Source organism: Hippocampus guttulatus, chromosome 19, assembly GCF_054856545.1.
Source record: "Hippocampus guttulatus isolate MCC_2025c chromosome 19, RoL_Hgut_1.0, whole genome shotgun sequence".
Taxonomy (NCBI): domain Eukaryota; kingdom Metazoa; phylum Chordata; class Actinopteri; order Syngnathiformes; family Syngnathidae; genus Hippocampus; species Hippocampus guttulatus.
The window spans coordinates 284,852-302,501 of NC_141279.1; the positions used below are offsets into that span (position 1 = coordinate 284,852).

At 49.3% G+C, this 17,650-nt stretch overlaps 2 protein-coding genes across 6 annotated transcripts; one reads left to right on the plus strand and one right to left on the minus strand.

Moving 5' to 3' along the window:
• Positions 1 to 1,053: 1,053 nt before the first annotated feature.
• lgi1b (leucine-rich, glioma inactivated 1b) lies at positions 1,054 to 15,017 on the minus strand. 5 transcript variants are annotated; one of them, XM_086138352.1, is made up of 15 exons: positions 13,637 to 15,017; positions 13,036 to 13,129; positions 10,398 to 10,516; positions 9,062 to 9,174; positions 6,546 to 6,606; positions 4,451 to 4,774; positions 4,305 to 4,376; positions 3,715 to 3,786; positions 3,567 to 3,638; positions 2,786 to 2,857; positions 2,518 to 2,687; positions 2,271 to 2,435; positions 1,961 to 2,181; positions 1,625 to 1,871; positions 1,054 to 1,490 (listed from the first exon to the last, which is right to left on the minus strand). In XM_086138352.1, exons 6-15 carry the CDS (start codon positions 4,705 to 4,707, stop codon positions 1,141 to 1,143), a joined length of 1,698 nt encoding a protein of 565 aa, XP_085994478.1. In that variant the 5' UTR covers positions 4,708 to 4,774; positions 6,546 to 6,606; positions 9,062 to 9,174; positions 10,398 to 10,516; positions 13,036 to 13,129; positions 13,637 to 15,017; the 3' UTR covers positions 1,054 to 1,140. The 5 variants fall into 5 exon arrangements, with proteins under 5 accessions (XP_085994478.1, XP_085994479.1, XP_085994477.1 ...); XM_086138353.1 differs by lacking the exon at positions 10,398 to 10,516; XM_086138351.1 differs by lacking the exons at positions 13,036 to 13,129; positions 13,637 to 15,017 and having other exon boundaries at positions 10,398 to 10,900.
• Positions 5,903 to 16,710, plus strand: fra10ac1 (FRA10A associated CGG repeat 1). Its single transcript, XM_086138356.1, has 14 exons — positions 5,903 to 5,987; positions 6,319 to 6,401; positions 6,493 to 6,585; positions 6,784 to 6,829; positions 6,901 to 6,977; positions 7,044 to 7,127; positions 7,218 to 7,302; positions 7,884 to 7,929; positions 15,012 to 15,125; positions 15,581 to 15,623; positions 15,697 to 15,818; positions 15,920 to 15,964; positions 16,250 to 16,334; positions 16,586 to 16,710. The coding sequence occupies exons 1-14, from the start codon at positions 5,970 to 5,972 to the stop codon at positions 16,626 to 16,628; spliced, it is 984 nt and encodes a 327-aa protein (XP_085994482.1). The 5' UTR covers positions 5,903 to 5,969; the 3' UTR covers positions 16,629 to 16,710.
• Positions 16,711 to 17,650: the final 940 nt, after the last annotated feature.

Consider the following 17,650-nt stretch of genomic DNA (forward strand, 5'->3'; position numbering starts at 1 on the left):
TTCAACGCCTGTAACGTACACATGAGATATACCCAAAAAGTAGAGAAACTTCCCCGCACACCGAAATTGGATATATATATATATATATATATATACACACACACACACAGAGTAACTGCAAAAAAAAAAGAACATCGTAATTTTCGATTTTTGTTTTAATGACACTCAACATCATACTGTCGCTAACATCACTAAGTGACAAAAAAAAACAGAGTGCGGTCATTTCTACCTCCAAACGCTGTGCGGTATAAATTGCATTATTTGTACAGTGTCATCAAAAAAATGAGTAAAAATCCTATTTGGCCAATTGTTGCGGGTAGTGTGAAGCGTTTTCAGAATTGCATTGTGATTCCCAACGTGAGGACCGCGCGAATGCACAGGTACTGCAACTCCCAACAATGCTTTTGTCAGTGAGGGCGAAAACGGGGCAAGAGTGCAGTGAAAGGGAGCGAGGCGGGTGACACAGTGGGACGCTTCTAGTGAGTCATTCATCCGAAAAGCCCCGCCGCGAGTGTCGGCATCATGCGTCGAGTCTTGCGTAAGCGACGGCCACAGAGTGGATGGAGAGAGAAGAGCTGAGTGGATTCTTCATTGCGCGCTGTGGAAGTGGTGACAAGGGAATGGGTGCCATTCTCACTTTGGAGCATGTTTTTCGGTTGCCAAATTGTAGCAGAGTCCCAATCGTTGGCCCTCCATCAAGCCACACATGGTACGGTACCGTGTGTGAATCGAGTCTGCTCAAGCTCGCGCAGTCGCTCTGACAGCGGCACATCATCCATTATGAGATGCTTGCCAAACTCCAGTGTGTTCGACGGGCCTTTTTTCGGGGTCGCAAGTGAGCTGGATTCTATCCCGGCTGAGGCGGCGTCGACCCCGGTTCAATTACAGGGCACATGGGCAAGACGACTGTTTCTGTTTCGCAGTTCCTCTAAGCCCGGACTACAGCCCCCCCCTCCCCCCCCATGTCCTGTTCTTGAATCTTCCAAGACCCGCTATCCTTATTGACGCCGGCCGCCCCCCAAGCGTTCCCCCCCCCCCCCCCCCCCAGTCATCGGCACCAGATTCCCCTAGCGCGTGCGCTGCCTGCATTCTAAACGAGTCGCAACACACGTCAGATAAACGGTGAGGGGAAGGGCGGATTTAATGGCTAAGATCGATCATGAGATGCTCGTATATCTGCGACTTCCCCTTAAAGCTGGATGCAATCAGGAAGTCCCGCCCGTCGACCGACACCAGAGAAAAGCCCCGCGGCGCCTGGATGCTCAGCTCCTGGGACGGAAGGAACTGGCCCCGCTCGGCGTCCCAGCGGTAGATCTGCGTCAGCGAATAATCACTGCCCAGGATGGCGTACTGCCAGTTGCCGACGGAGACGGGCTGGAAAACCATAGATCCGCGGGAGGGAAAGGTCTGGACCTCCTTGAACATGGCGCCGTCCCAACGCATCACTTTGGAGTCCCCGATAAATCTCGTCAGGCAAATGAACAGCTCACCTTTGGAAAAGGACAAAGGTTCAAAGGGTCGCGAAGCTCACCGCGCACCGAGAGCGGATTCTGCGAATGCGCACCCATCGAGCCGGAGTAGCTCTACCTTCTACAAAGTCGATCGATCAAACTCAAGCTCTTACTCTTGAACAGGAAGTGTCGGACGGCCAAGACGTCCTCCATCTCCGGTAAGTCGGTCCTGCGGTCAAACCTCTCGCGGGCCCTGTTCCACTGATAAACCACGGGCCTCTGGGAGCTGCTGCATAAGATCAGGTGGGGCTTGTCGGAGATCTCCAAGTATTCCACGTCCGTATCTCGGTACCACGGGTGGAGGGACTGGTGAGAGTAGAACCCGTTGCCGTTCCATTTGTAGATGGTGGTGTCGCCGGCCTACAAGAGGAGCCCAAAGTCAGAAAGGCTGGGGCGCGAAAGACCGAAAGGGAGGGAGGGAGGGAACGGGACGGGACGGGACGGGCAACCTTGGAGCTATCCGCGATGACAAAGAACGACTCCCCGTCGATCACGAAGGTCTCGATGTCGTTGGGTTTGCGGATTTTCACGATGTCGATGTCCTGGATCTTGATGAATTTGTCGGCAGAAACGTCCCGCTTGTAAATATGGGAGCCACCGAAGAGCTGCGCCACAATGACGAAAAGGTGGTCGCGGATGGCCAGGGGCTTGCAGACCACGGTGGAAGTGCCTGGAACATGTCGCGCAAGCCTTAGCGTCTCACCGCCGAGCCTCCGTTTGCACTTTGCGCTGCGCTGCGCTGCGCTCGGCCCGACTTACTTTGGATGGCGTCGAAGCTTCGGAAGGTCATCTCGACATGATCCCATTCCAGGAAGCTGCACGTGCCGGCAAACGGCTGCGCAAACACAACGTACTGGTCTTCGCCGAAGGCGAAGGCCTCAATGGAAATGGACTCAAAGTCCAGCGACTGGTAGGCGGCGAACTCTGCGAAGGACAACGTCACAGCCACTCACTCCCGGCATCCTTTTTAGCATCCGTATCAAATGTCATCTTGTCTTTTTGCTACCGGACGCGATGCAGTCAAAGGAGTGCGGCAGCAGGTCATTGATTTTCTCGCCCCGGTGGACGGGCGGCCCGCTGCAGTAGATCTGGTCCAGGGTGGCGTTGGTGTGGCGCATCCACTCGACCAGCCACTTGAGTTTGCAATCGCAGAGCAGGTTGTTGCCTCTCAGGTCCCTTCGCACAATCGCATAACGTATGAGTGCCGCGCCAGATCAAACTTTCGGGCCTTTACGAGCCGGCCGGCGGCAACGACGAAAGAAGGGAATACTCACACTTTGGTCAAAGCGTCCAGTCCCTCAAACACATCTTTCGGCAGCGTCTCAAGGTTGTTGTACGCCAGACTCCTTCAAGGGGAAAGAAGAAACATGCGCAGCGGTGACCGGAGGGACATTTGCTCTCAACCCCAAGAGGATGAAAACCAAAAAGTCAGCTTAATTCATGAGCGCTGCATTATTTATTTGGCTTTTGAGTGGCGCGTTTTTGCATGGCTGCGCTCTTTGAATGCATGATGACAGAGCGGAAAGGGGGAAGGGCTTGGTCGGGGCTGGGGGGGGGGGTGGACGACTGAGCCAGCGTGGCCAATTGAATCATGCATTTGTCAATTCTACCGCAGTTCATCTTCTGGCGTTGGTGAAATAGCCTCTGACATAATTACGCCGATAATGTTTCTGGTGCACGGCGCTCTAAATCCTCTCGGAATGACTCGTGAGAAACCTCGGGAACAGATTATAGGTCACCTGCGTCGGGGGTTATTTGAAGGCACGGTTATTTTTGGTCTCAACCGGCGGGTCGGGTCACGCTATCTTTGCGCGAGGAGGCGCGTGCGTTTGAGGAGGCTGACGGCCAATCGTGTTCAAATCGCGTCGCGGCTCGAGCATTTGCCTTTCTTCCGAATCAAATATGAGGGCAAACGCACCATTTCTCGAGAGCGTAACTTGATATTTTTAGAAGCAAACTGATCCAAAGGACACCCTCAAGCCTCACATGCTGCGGCGCTTTTCATCCCGTGCGATTAGCCATCGATGACTTGGCGTGTTGCTAAATGCTACTCACAGGTGGATCATTGATTTCAGGCCTCGGAATGCAAAGGGGGAGAGTGTCGCAATCTTGTTATTTTCAATGAATCTGAAAAAGATTGTTTGGTTGCTGGGATGCGGCGATTTCACGATACCAAAAAATATATCGACAAAGAAATAGCTACAGATATTCGAGTTGCGGCAGGCCGACGAAGGCATCGTCATCGATGAGGTCAAAGGAGTTGGCCGTGAACAACCTGTCGAGAGAAAATCAACACAAAAGGGAGAGTGAGCGAAAAACGCTGACAAAGTGACGTGGCGCCGCCGCGTGTTGCTCATTATTTATGTATGTTATTTCCATTTGTCCAAATACAAGGTGACAAAATCTAACAGCAAGATGAACCTACATGCCATCGACTGTCTTATTATTTGCACAAGTGCAACGCATCACTTGGGGTAAGGCATTTATTTATTTCTTCTTTTGTTCAAAAGCATGCCCGTAACAACAGCGACTATTGGTCGACAAACTTGACTGCACACAATATCAGCCATTTACTTGCGGGGAAAGGTCGGTCTTCTTTGGTGCGTGCGCATTTTTATAGTACTCGTACATGACACGATGCCACGGATGGGCGAGTGGCAGAAGGAACCAAGTGTCCGGTCGCTGGGTAAGGCTGTGACGATTCCATCATATCAAATGATACGATGTGGAGGGAAAGTCGGATTCACCGCGGCACAAATAAATGACAATAGTGCAAAATAGACATCGACTCACAGTAGTTGCAAGGCAGGCGTATGCACAAAGCTTCCCCCGGCGATTTCGTTGAATCCGGACTTGACAAAAGACCTGAACAGCACGGAGAATATGTGGGTTGAAAATTTGGCGCGACGCCAAGTAAAGCAAAGCAGGCGGCCACTTACAGCGAGAGCACGTCCGATGGGAAGGCGCGAGGCACGGCTCGGACGTTGTCGCACAGGGCGTTCTCTTTGGTGCAAGTACAGCCAGCGGGGCATCGGGGCTGCTTCGCTCTCCGTCCGTTTGCTGCGAGCGAGCACGCAGCGAGCGCCCAAAGCACGAGCGGCCAGCCTCGCGCTCTCCTGCCCGCCGTTGCCATTCTCCCCTCAATTGTCCCGCTTGAGACTCGCAAACACGCAACTTCTCGGTTCACAAGAAGCATGCACCTCGCGAGTCCGTTGTTGCCGTGCGCTGCTTTCGGGTCCGAGACGCCGTTCCAGTATGCGGGACTGCAAATGGGCACAGAGAACAGATTGATGTCCCCCTGCTATAGAGCAATCCCCCCCCCCCCCCCCCCCCCACCCGCTAACCTACTTCTCTCCCGCCTCCCTCCTCAAAATGTTGTCTGGTTCTTATTAGTCTGCTGCATACAAAGAAGTTGGATCCCATGAAAGGGGAGCAAGAGAAGGATGTTGGGCGGTGGGGTGGTGGTGGTGCTGCTCCAAACAAATGCGCGGGGGTGGGGTGGGGGTTCTCTGTCTTATCAGCCGCTCCAGCTTTTATTGTCAGTATTTATGCGCGCTTCGAAGCTGTACGCGGTTATTTAGGAGGCTTCTATTCATTCACGAGGCTTGAAGCAAATGCACCTGCCTCATTGAAGTGATGCCCCAATTTCCCCTTTGCTATGGTAATAAGACACATTAAATATTAATTTGGTGCACGAGACATTTTAATGGGACTCCCAAATCAATTGCATTGTTGTCTAGCTGTAATGCATGATGAAAAAAGAGGCAGAGTATGACATATTTCTTATTAAGGAGACACGTATGCTATTGCATTATTGATAAGATCTTTCAACAGTAACCACTGCCCGTTGTGTCCCACATTGGTGCCTTTGTTCTGTGTGGGTGGGGGAAAAGGGCACAAAACACAAGCCTTCTTTCTTCGCCACCTATAAAAACGGATGGCTTGAAACTTTTTCACACATAATGGCCTCTTTATATTTCAATTCAGAATTTAAACGACGACCTGGATCTCTTTTGTGCACGGAATCCTCGAAATACATCTTCCATTCATTTACTGTTGGACTTCACCAGCCTCGTTTCAGTTTTTTTAAAACATCTTTTCCATGCAGTACGTCCCCGTATGGCAAAAGTGAACATGTATGTAAATAAGAGGCTAAATAAACCAATTTAAGGTCGCCGCTCGACCTTAATGGATCTAAAGTTAGCAAAACGTACACACAATCGTGTATTTAACGCAGAAAAGTGTCATTGACCGGCACTGGTTATAGCGATGCAGATATTTATAGGAAGATTTTTACATTTTCGGGCACAATGCGGTCGTGGTTTTCAAATCTGTCCGACTCATCCGGGAAACTTTGACATCATCGAAGCGCGCTTCCACCGATTTAAGACGTCATTTTCGGGCGCCGTTCATTTGTAAACATTCTCGAGTCGCGTTTTCAGGGCGAATACATAAACCATGGATAATCTCGTCAAAGTCTGTATATTTATTTATTTGTTTATTTATTTAGTTGGGGGGGGGGGGTTGTTGCAATACCGCGTTTCGTTTAAGAATCCAAAACGTATTGATGCGAGGCGATTATCGCTACGTTAATTACATCGTAGCTAAACGAGTACATGTATAGGAAACCGATAAGGCGATTTCTTTGCAAGGCACGATGGAGTTTATCTTAAAAAATGATAAAAATGTTATCATCGCGTTTTTACAGCCTAATATTTTATTGATCTTGTAGTATGTCGTGAAGCAAATTCTTGTGCATGCCCTATTCGGCATAAAACTTACACAAACGTTGTCGTGTATTTCAAAGGTGCACGGTGCCGGTGCCAACTACGACTCAGATTTCAGTGACGATGAGAGACAAGGCGAAACCTCCGAAAGCAGACTTAAAAGGTAAAACATGAGGATATCAGTTACATTTGCCCCTTCAGGTGGATGTGGAAGAAATAAAGGGAACCAAAGTTGATATTCTTGCTAATGTCAGGAAACATGAAGAAGACATTTTACAGAAGCCGTTCCAGAAAGATCGATACTCACAGGTGGCTCACCGCACTTTTCACGCCAATGAACTGGACAGGTATGCTGCGATCAATCCCATCTGAGCACATGTACCGTATCACAAACAATTATTGAACGTGTTTTTGAAGGATGGTTAACGTCAAAATGAAAAAAAAAACGAATCGTCATTCACAATGTATGACTCATTTTAAAGTCCATTCATTTTACATTAGTTTTAAATGTTCATCTCTGCTTTTCTTTCTTTTTTTTTTTGCAGAGAGGAAGCCAGGAATAGAAGAGCCCACTTAATATCACTGACTGCTGTATCCTCTGTGTTTAATTGACCCTCATGCACAATCCATGCCTAGGTTAAGATCCTTAAGCAGCTGCCCAGTTTGAGCGCCATAAGAAGTTTGTCGGCGACTACATACTTTACTATGGAGGACATATGGCTGACTTCAAACGCTCTGTGTATGTATTTCGTCATCGGTTAAAAACAGGCCAGTTCTTCACCATCCTCAATTTACCTCCCTTCAGCGCAAATGACAAAACAGACTCGGATGTCCTACGTGAGAATCATCGCTTCCTCTGGAGGGACGAGGATGAAGAGGACATGACGTGGTAAACACCTTGCAGTCTCCTTTCGTAGATTCTACACTGCTGCATTTTCTCTGGACATTTTCACTTGCCTCTGGTGTTTTTGTTTCCGAGGGAGAAAGAACTGGCAAAGAAGTATTACGACAAGCTGTTTAAGGAGTACTGCATTGCCGATCTCAGTCGATATAAGGAAAACAAGGTGGGCTCAGTTGAAATAGAAATTGGAGCTAAAAGCAAAGTCAAAACACAAACTTTAAAATGAAACCGTACTTAAATGCAGTGTACAAAATGGAAAAAAAAATTGAAGCCATTGTAACATACAGAGTTTGAAAGTTTAATTCAGTGATTCTTTTGTGCATCCAATTAGTACGTGGACCAAACTACATTCTATGGTATCTATTTTTGTCTTTAACATGACACGCATTATCTTATAAAAATGCATTCGTACCAAGCAAGGATGCCGCAACGAAATCAACGATATACAAAGTATCGGGTCATATCCTCCCCCCCCCCGGTGAAGACGGACGGGCTCGCTCGGTGGAGCGTGAGCCGAGGAAAGAGGCCGTTCGATTTTGGGTCAGATCCATTTAACATTACAAATAAACGGATCAAAAAATAATGGCGTTCTATTCATCGACAGAGGTCCGCACTCGACAAAATGCCCTTCCCATTATCTCTGCTCGAATGTCGACGGAGCCGCACCGCATTTGGAAGCGGCGCTTTGAAAAGCAACATAAGTGAAGCGACTCATTGGGATTCTTTCCATTTCTCTTCCAACAGTTTGGATTCCGCTGGCGGACAGAGAGCGAGGTCGTCTCGGGCAAAGGTAGGCAAACGGCACTTTGGGAATATTCGGGTTTATTTGAACCCAAAAAAACGGACATCCAGATCTCCACGGTGGTAGTTGGCGCAATATTGCGGCGGTTTGACACACCGGCATATCATCTGCATCAGAAAGGCTTTTTTTTGGGGGGGGGGGGGGGGGTCATTGTTGGTGAATTTGATGTCGAAAGTATGACAGGTATTGATTGGTACTCCATATTAGTGAGTACTCAAAGAGAGATAACGGTCTGGAAAAAAAAGTGGCACGTAACATAAAAAGTAAATGGAACATTATTGTAAGGCAGCATAACATTCTGCCCCGTTTGAACATTAACACCGTGCGTCTTTAAATCGAGGAGAATAAAACCCAAAGTGCTTGCAGTAAGCGTGGCTTCTTGTGGATGCTAACTCTAAACCCAAAACAGTTCCACAAACGCACAAAAATCAATACGGAACGGAATGAGGGATCAATGAAAGTTTCGAGTTTGAACACCCAAACGTTGGAGTGAGAGTGAGCTTTCCGACCATCACCACTAGATGGTGACGGAGACGAGCCGGTGGACAGCAGCCTGCAGCTCACCCCCAAAAATTCCACTAGTGCGTCATTGGACTGCGGCCTCCGTCTTGACCAAACGGTATCGAAAAGCCATTCACAGCTCTTGACCTTTTCTTGTCAAAGCTTTTCAAACGAGAGACCTCTTCCTCCCCCACCCTTCAACTTTTGCGATGGGGCTCCCCCCGGTTCATCTGCTGGCTTCAGCCTTCGCTTTGCCACAAAAAGGGGCCTGCCGGCGCTCGGATGTTCTCACTCGCCCGCACTTAATATTCACCTGCGACGTGCACGTTTTCTTATTCAACAGCCTCGACGCGCGCGGCGCATCTGAGGAAGCTGACTAAGGCAATATATGGTTTCAGATGAAGTCGGCGTAATCCCGCTCGGTTACATTTCAACCACCAGTGACAAAAACTCGACAGGAAGCGGGATTAAACCTGACCTGAGCGGTCGTGCCTTCCTTGCACCGATTCCGCCGGGGAGCACTTTCATAAGCGCCCTGCAGCTAAATCGACCCTAATCAAATTAGGAGCGCTGCGCGGGGTTTGCAAGTTAAGGGTGGGGGGGGGGGGGATGCGCTGACCTTTTTTGTCAGGGTCGCCGCTTGATTACGAGATGAAGAGCAGTCACGGGCATCGTTGCGCCATGTCATCTTCACCTTGCTTCTGCTCTCTTTTTTTCCCCTTTCACCTTTGTCTGTTTCAGGAGAAAAGACAAAACACGTCAAGTGCGCAGCCTTTAGCTTCTTCAACAGACTCTCGTTCTTATTTTTGCGTTTGACAGAGAAGTGCCGTATTAAGAAAAAAAAGGGGGGCAGCACACACTCACCAATTTCAACAGAAATAGTTCATTGTAAGAAATGTTTGAGCCCCTATATCCCGACGAATACATTTTCGTATGCTTTGTTAAAATGGCGACAGGTCTACTGTATGCTCAATCAACTAATATTAGATTCCTGTCAACGGGCATGAATTACGATGCTTGTTCTTGCCATATTGCCATTTTAAGATCACCACTTAGTCTGATCACCTGGCAAATGGAAAATCCCCACCTCAGGCCCCGCAGAGAAGCTCCACTTTCAAGGCTTTTGATCACAGCGCGACGATCGACCTTGATTTTTAATCCCCACGATCCCCTCATTAAGGGGCAAAAAAAAGTGCAGGGGCCGAGCCGTGTGCTCATTTTAAACTGCGGCTCGAGTCTTTCGGCTAATTTGAATCCGAGCGCGGACCGGATCTATGTCACGTGTTGGAAGAAAAAAGGGAGATCCTGCTGGGTTCTATTGTGCCAGAATAAATCAGCTCTGGAGGGGAACCGGTGTGTCATTTTAGGTGAAGAACTGCTCTCTGGGCATTCCCAATTACGCTCCTTGTGCGGCAATCCTTCAAAAGGCGCAGCTCCTCCGTTTGGTTCCCGCTTCCTAAAAATGACTTTCACAATCCAGTAGAATTTTTAGAAAAATGGTGTGCATAGAGTTCATCCTCCATTATCGGATGCCTCAAAATTCAAACTAAAAAAATGTTTACGACGGATGCTAATCCCCCCCCCCCAAAAAAAAGAAAGAAATCAGTCAATTTATTAAACTGCCACTACTTGGACTCAGCCTGAAAGGGAAACTTAAAAGGCGACCGTGGCTCTACCTTTGTGGCCCTATTCACTCGTTATTGTCTGAAAAGAACCAGACTTTGAATCTTGAGGCGGCGGAGTGACGCGCAGCTCCCGCAGAGTGAGGAAGGAGGCGCACTTTCGAAAGACTTGTCAGATCGCTCAAGAGAGTTCATCGATTGTCTACTTGGTTAATACTGTGTCAAGATAAGACGACGTGGTCTGGGAGAATTTACCCGACAACGATGATTCATTTAAAAAAAACAAATGGAACCGGTGTGGCGATCGGCTGTTTTGGGTAGCCTGAACGGCACCTTTCACTGAGCCCGATGAGAACGGCCTCAAAGATCTGTCCACCCCGACGCTAATATGGCTCCCGTTTGTTGACGGCAGTTGCGTGAAACGGCCTTCGGTCCACCCCGTCAGCTGCTCTCTGCGGAGTCGATAAATGTTACAACACAGAGGCCAAGTGTTGCACACTCCGCTCAGCAGCCTGCCGGGCCTTCCTGTCAGAGGCAAAAACAAACAAACCAGCAAAATAGACCGCTTCTGCTCCACGCTGTCGATTCGCAAGGCGTAACCTCTCGCTTGGAACTTGTGTGACTGACAATATTGGAGCATCGCCGGAAAGATTATCGGGGAGGAGGTCGGCGACCCAAAGACGGTTCGTGTTAATGACTTGAGCTGTTCAAACGGCTCGTAAGATGTCCATACGAGAAATGCGCCTTTTTATTTTTTTTTGCTGGATTGTCTCCTCACGAGGTTGCCTGGCAACCGGTAAAAGACTGCCCCTGGAAACGGAGAGGCCCAGAGCAGACACGATGTAAAATGCTCATTAGCAAGCGAGGGAGGGGGGGGGGGGGTTGATTCATTGTCATCAAACCAAAAGGCTACACCCGGCAACACAATAGCCAATCGCCATGACTCGTTTTTAATACCCCAGCTGTCGACGGGCGCGCCTAATGAATGGCGTGCTCGGAGAGATGATTGAAGGTGGAATTGTGCTCTTTGGTTCACAATTGGAGAGCAAAATTTGCCACCGGCCAGTGAATTTAAGGGTCAGTTTCACGTCAAAATTCATTGGAATGCTTGCAGCCAGAGGAACATTAAGACATTAATATTCCATACGGTCTATGCAAACGTGTCTTTTTTTCAGAATCAGAATCAGAATCATCTTTATTGGCCAAGTATGTAGAACACACAAGGAATTTGTCTCCGGTATAACACGCTGCATTAGTATCATCGTAAACAACAAATCATTGAACCATTTTAGAGTAACCAGTAGCAGTATTTGTAGTACAAGAAGAGTGACTACGTCAGTGACTGTTTAAGGAGTTAATGGCTAGAGGGAAGAAGCTGTTTAAGTGTCTACTGGATTTGGCGCGCATGGATCTGTAGCGTCTGCCTGAGGGGAGTAGCCGGAAAAGGCGGTGGGCAGGGTGCGGGGGATCCAGGAGGATTTTCCGTGCCCTTGTCTTGATTCTTGCAGTGTGCAAGTCCTCAAGAGTGGGTAGGGCGGTGCCAACGATTTTTTCCGCCGTCCTAACTGTCCGTTGAAGTCGGATTTTGTCCTTTTTTGTGGCGGCCCCAAACCAAACCGTGATGGAAGAACACAGGATTGATTCGATGACTGCCGTGTAGAACTGTCGTAGCACCTCCTGTGGCGGGCCACGCTTCCTCAGCAGCCTCGGGAAGTACATCCTCCGCCGGGCCCTTTTCAGGATGGAGATGGTGTTGACTTCCCACTTCATGTCCTGGGAGACTGTGATTCCCAGGAACTTGAAGGTCTCGACGGTTGACGCGGGGCAGTTGGATAGTGTGAGGGGCAACTCACACTTTTTGTTTGTCATGAACAGCTATGTATAACTACGGGGCTTTTCCATGCAATCGAGAGCGGCCGCACCAACGCAAATTCCCGGTCTACATTGCTGGCTGGCACTATGGACTTCCTAGAAAAATAATCTTGACTTTCTCATGGACCTTTTCTCCATGATGCGTGTGCACCCATGACTTGTAGTTGTTTTTGAAGGCGCCTTTAAATGGTGACAGGTTACGGGCCCACCACAATGTCGAGATTAACTCGCACATCTGAGCCACGTGACTCTTTGTTCGACATCTCACGCTTCAAGTCCTCCAGACATGCGATAACGAGCTTCTCCCACTTGCCGACGACCTCCGCGCTGTCAATCACGAATTCACGCGCACGACGCGAAACGCCAAAGAGCATCTACGCCACTCGCTCGGGGGTCACAGCCTCCCCGCGTCACCCGGTTGAATTTTAATCACGCGGCCATCTGCCTCTCTGTGTGTTCGCCTTGATCCGCGCCCGCCGACCGGCAGGAATTAGGAGCCATTGACGTAAGAGGGACGGGAGTTTCCTCGCTTAACGGGTTTACTCGGCCACATCGGCGCCAACACTTTTACCGCCCACAGCACGTGAGGGTCACTCACACTGCGAGCCGGCGTAACAACGTGATCCTTGAGCCCTTGTACTGATGACCAAAAATGTGTTAGCGTGCGGTCAAATATTGATTTGCATCTGTGGTTCAAAAACCGGGATCCATGAGGGTTTTAATTAGCAATAAATTATGCTCTGCCCGTATCTCTATTTCAAATTCACGATCTGCTAATAATCTGTTTCAGCCTACCATAAAAAGAATCATTTGTGCATTTTTTTTTTAAAGAGCACTCATTAAATTTTATAATACAGAAATACTGGTTGACCTGACGGAGAACTTCACAACTGTTCAGTAGGCGTCAGTAATTTTAGTCGCTTTTCACAGAGGATAAATAATATACGTCTGCGAGTATTGTTATATTTCCTGTCAAATACGTCATAGTCATGAATCTTATTTGAACTTTCCCTTTCGGCAATCTCAAAGTAATACAGCGTAAAATATGTTTAAAAAAAAAAGAAAGTTGTGAGTGTGAGCAGGCTACAGCGCCTCCTACCGCACAGGGGGTTCCTTGCAGCATGTGACATGTTCTCGGGGCGATACGCTGGGCTAGCTCACCATCCGTGTCATTTGAGGAACAGGAACCTGATCTGCGTGAAACAGGACCAATTATAAATAACCACCTGCAAATCACATTTCAATCAAATCTCAGTAGTGTGCATACAGTCAAAGCTCAGATAAGCTCCAGTCTACACTCTGTACTCATTTCAGAAGTCAGAAGGCAAAGTACATTCCTCAAGTGCTAATTAAATGGCAACTGGTCATTTAAATACCCAAATGTATGTTACACATACAACAAGTTGTATCCAATCCAATCCAAATAACCAAGAGCATTAGTACACAATGACAATAGATCACAGTCATTTGGGGGCGGGGGGGGGGGTACCAAAGTAGCATCATTTATGTGTTAAACATAAATCAAAGCATCCCAGGACAATTGAGTTCTATCTCCATAATCTGGAGCTAGCGGCTAGCGGCTACAATGCTCATCCAAACAATTGCATGGACTCACGAGTTCCCTCCCCATTTTCTCGGCAGCGCGGCGAACAAAAATGACACTCGTCTGCGGTAGAGTCGCCAAGGAGTTGAGAGCATACCAGTCAGGTCCAACAAACGGGCGAAAAGAGCACTTTGGAAGCAGCCACCCGCAAAAGTTCCCAATGGGACGTCGAGCACACGTGACGTCGCCAACACGCGACGGTGTGCGGCTCGCGCTGTCATTTCACACGGCGATAGAAATGTTCACGTCAAGTATTCGACAAATTTAAGGACGCGCTACAATAAAGTATCAGAGACATACGTGGACAATTATAAAGTAAAACTAAAAATGAATTCGAAAATGATCAATTCTAACATTTCTATAATAGGCAAATTTAGAAGTAACCTGACGTAGTATCAGATTCATGTCCCGCAACACAACTAACATAAATGTGAATTTAGCGTTTCATCATCGGGGTGTGGAACTAAGACAAATGCAATTTAGTGTCATCACACTAAAGCACCAAAGCCTGGAGGGCTTTTTCATTGCTGCCCTTGCTCCTCAATGCAGTCCGGCATGTGAGGAGAAAGTCTGACCCGTGGCCCTACGCCACCATCGGTGTCCGTGGCAGGCGAGTCGAGCGAGAGCGTTGCCCTCCTGCTGTCGCGGGGTCAGGAGCATCGTTAGCCCTTGTGCCAAGTTGGGACCTGTGACGCACTCGCACCCGCTGTTGCAATCTGGAGGAAACCCGAGCTGATCAGTGCCGCCCTAAGCTCGTCTAAGGATCACGGGAGGGCCGGGCGCCGGCCGGAGGGAAGCCTGAAGGGATTGATGATGATGATGATGATGATGATGATGATGAGGCGAGGAGAAGAAAGGGCACTGAGAGCACGTTGAAGGGGGGGGGGCGAGATGGAAGGAGGCGGCTATGAACAGCTGCAGGCAATGGACATTGCTCGGAAAATTGCAACGGCTCCATTTCTCAGCTAACCTTTAGGGAGAATGAAGAAAAATACACAACATGGAGAATGTATCTGGACTGCCCTCTTTTTAAAGATTGAATCGACATGGGAATTGAACTATTCAAATAAGTCTGGAAATAACAGCCGGCGCTTACTTGTGGTGGGAGTTCCGTTTGAAAGAACCTTTCGGTTCAAGTCCTGTTGGACAAAAAGACAATCAAAAAACAACAGAAGTGGGCAAAAGAAAGGAACTCTTACCCCTCACACCTACGGGACGTGTCGTGTCGTCGTAGCCTCTTCTGACAATTTTCCTTCCTTCCTTCCACGCAGAGCATGAAAAACACATCGAGAGTTTGCATTCTCGATTTGTCTTTCTTCAAAGAGAGACGGGACATTACATCCTCGAGGAGTTCCACGTGGCTCAATCCTTTGCCCACTTCTTTCCTCCCTCAGTGTCGTTCAGTTTTGCAGATGAGATGCCGGAAAGCGAAAAGAGAAAGACCAGCTCGGTGATGTGTTGTCATCTTGTAGGTCAGTTTCTGTGCGGGAACAAACGCTGCGAGAAGCAGGACGGCCTGAAAAGCTGGGAGGTGAACTTTGCCTATGTAGAACAGGGCGAGAAGAGGAATGCATTGGTCAAACTGCGTAAGTTCCAGAGATCAATATTCATGTGTGCCCATGTGTGTGTGTTGCCTTCTCCCGAGGTTCTTTTCATAATCGTGAGCTGTTGAGGTACGATACAGCAGAAAATCCTGTTCGAACAATGACATTAACTGGACGACGCGCCGGTCCCAGACACCGCAGACACCGCGCACTCAATGACAATCTTTTCACAAGCTCATTCGTCAACCAAAACTCAAATTCAGTTCATGAAACGAAAACCATTCCCGAGCATGAATCTGATTTGCCGTACGGTTTTGTTGAATCAAAATGCCTTCCCCCCCTTTTGTAAGACCACTTTCATCTCACACAATGACATACAAGTGTGCACATGACATCGCATGACTTGGATGCATACGTCACCATATAAATCGCAACCGACTGCAAAAGGTGAACTCGGGCGTCCGATTTCTTTGCCCGCTTGGCTTTTTGTCTTCCAGGACTTTGCCCGGAATGTTCTTACAAACTCAACTACCTCCACAAGTAAGCATCGCCTTTGAGACATTCTTCAATTTTCGACCGGTCACCTTTTCAGTGACCGCGTTTCCCTTCGCAGACGCAAAGAGGCGAAAGCCAAAAAGACGACGGTGCGAGAAGAGAACCGGGAGCCATCCGGGAAGATGAAGAAAAAGACAAAGAAGAGATCGGCCTCACGCTCCAAGAAGCACAAGCGCGGGGGTAACAACTGCAAAAAATGGCCACCTTTTGCACTTTTCATTTTGTTGGCTTTTCCAAAGCGACCCCCCCGCTGATTGAGACCTACTCGCGTCTTCCCTCAGATGGATCGGCTTCCTCCGGCGGCTCGGAGGAGCGGCGGGGCAAAGGTAAAGGCGCTGGCGAGCGCATCCGCGCGGGCGTTTGTCATCTTCTCAGACAGACGGCGCATGATACGCGCCGCCGGCGGGCCTGCGGGCGCACGCCTCCGAAATTCTTTGGAGTGAAAACGGCCCGCAAAGAAGCCCTCCCGGAAAACGCCGTGCCTGCTTTTTCTCAACCGTCTCACTCCACTTTCCTATGTTGACACACTCCTGTTTCCAAGATTGTGTTTCCGTTGGCCCGCGCTCAAAGAAATGGATGCTTTAACCCTTACGCACGCATTACACTTGCAGACTCCGAAGCGGCGGACGAGCCCGAGTGCCGATCCGAGTCGGACCACTGGCGAGGACCCGCCCCGGCTGTGGAGGAAAAGTCAAGGTGAGGCGTTCGAGTTCGCGTTTAAAACGACCCCCGCTAAGCCACCGTAATCCAATCGCACAAGGCGCGGCGTGCCGAGCGGCTACGGGACCGCCCTCCAAGACGGGAAGGAACGTCTCAATGCCTTCTTGACCTTCTCTTCTTGCCCCTCTTGTTGTTTTTGCGTGTCAAGCGTCTTTTAAGTCGAGCGCTCTTTGTGAGAAGCGCCACATGAACGCGCGCTACATTTTGATGTGTTCTGTCGCCTTCAGGGAGGAAGAGTTTGACGACTACTTTGAAGACTTGTTCCTCTAAACGCCCGCGGGGCCCGCCTCCGCTGAGATTCAAGACTTTCCGTGTTGTTGACGAGTGCCGAAATAAACCCCTTTCAACGTCATCTCGGTTTTCGGTCTGGTCACCGCTATCGTTGCAGTCAAGCGACTGCGCAGATGTGCAAAACATGGAATGCATGTTAGCATCGGTCCTATTTGAGCAAGCGCAGATGCAAGAAAACCTTTGGACGGCACGCTAGCGTGACTGAGCTATTTTTAGAATGGGAACATTTCCAGCGGCCCGCTTTTTTGGCGGACTCTATCTCGGAACGACGGCAGCGTCGCCTTACGGGATGTCGAACGCGGCCAGACGGTGTTGAATCGGGCGGAGATATCAGAAGCAATCCGCCGATCCTCTTTGGCGCCAGGCTCATCCAGCTTTGGAGCGGCTAAGATCCCCGCACGATACGCGACCTAAGAAGGCACGCTTGTTTGTGCTAAGCCCCGCCGATCGTCATCGTTCTTTGTCCGACCTTGACGTGCCTCGGGGCGCGTCATGAAGTGACACCTCCAGCTCCCTCACAACGGGTCAGACACGAAAAGCGCTCGCGGGGGCGATGATGGGGAGTCATGCCATTTTGGACGCGGGCCTCTTTGGCTCCTTGAGAAGCGGGGGGGGCGCTTTCCAGGTAGGTGTAAAGCTCCCCTGATTGGATTAGGAACATTTGATCGATGTTGATTCGAGGTGAAAACATTGCGTAAGAGGAAGAGGGGGAAGCTTCGGGGAAAGTGCAGGGCGACCCGGTTACGGCATCCAGGCGGGGATTGCGCCACCGAAACCGGACTTTGACCTGATCGGTAACACGATGCGCCTGTCACATAATCAACGGGATATATCGATAAGGCGCGGCGAGTCGACCCCCCTGTCCCCCCGCGGCACCGGTCTCCAATCTTTTTGCCGTCACGGACCAACTGAGACAAGTACATGTTGTTCGCCGACCGACCGGCAAACCCTTTTTTTCCCGTTGCTTTTAAATCGCCAATTGTTAAAGCTGCGCTACTAAC

Coding starts and splice junctions, on each gene's coding strand:
- fra10ac1 (XM_086138356.1), top strand. Junction 7,303..7,883: donor GTCGATATAAGGAAAACAAG/GTGGGCTCAGTT, acceptor CTCTTCCAACAG/TTTGGATTCCGCTGGCGGAC. Junction 15,126..15,580: donor GAATGCATTGGTCAAACTGC/GTAAGTTCCAGA, acceptor TTTGTCTTCCAG/GACTTTGCCCGGAATGTTCT.
- lgi1b (XM_086138350.1), bottom strand. CDS start 6,616: ATGTGCTCAGATGGGATTGATCGCAGCATACCTGTCCAGTTCATTGGC. Junction 1,872..1,960: donor TCATCGCGGATAGCTCCAAG/GTTGCCCGTCCC, acceptor CTCCTCTTGTAG/GCCGGCGACACCACCATCTA. Junction 1,491..1,624: donor CCGACACTTCCTGTTCAAGA/GTAAGAGCTTGA, acceptor CCTTTTCCAAAG/GTGAGCTGTTCATTTGCCTG.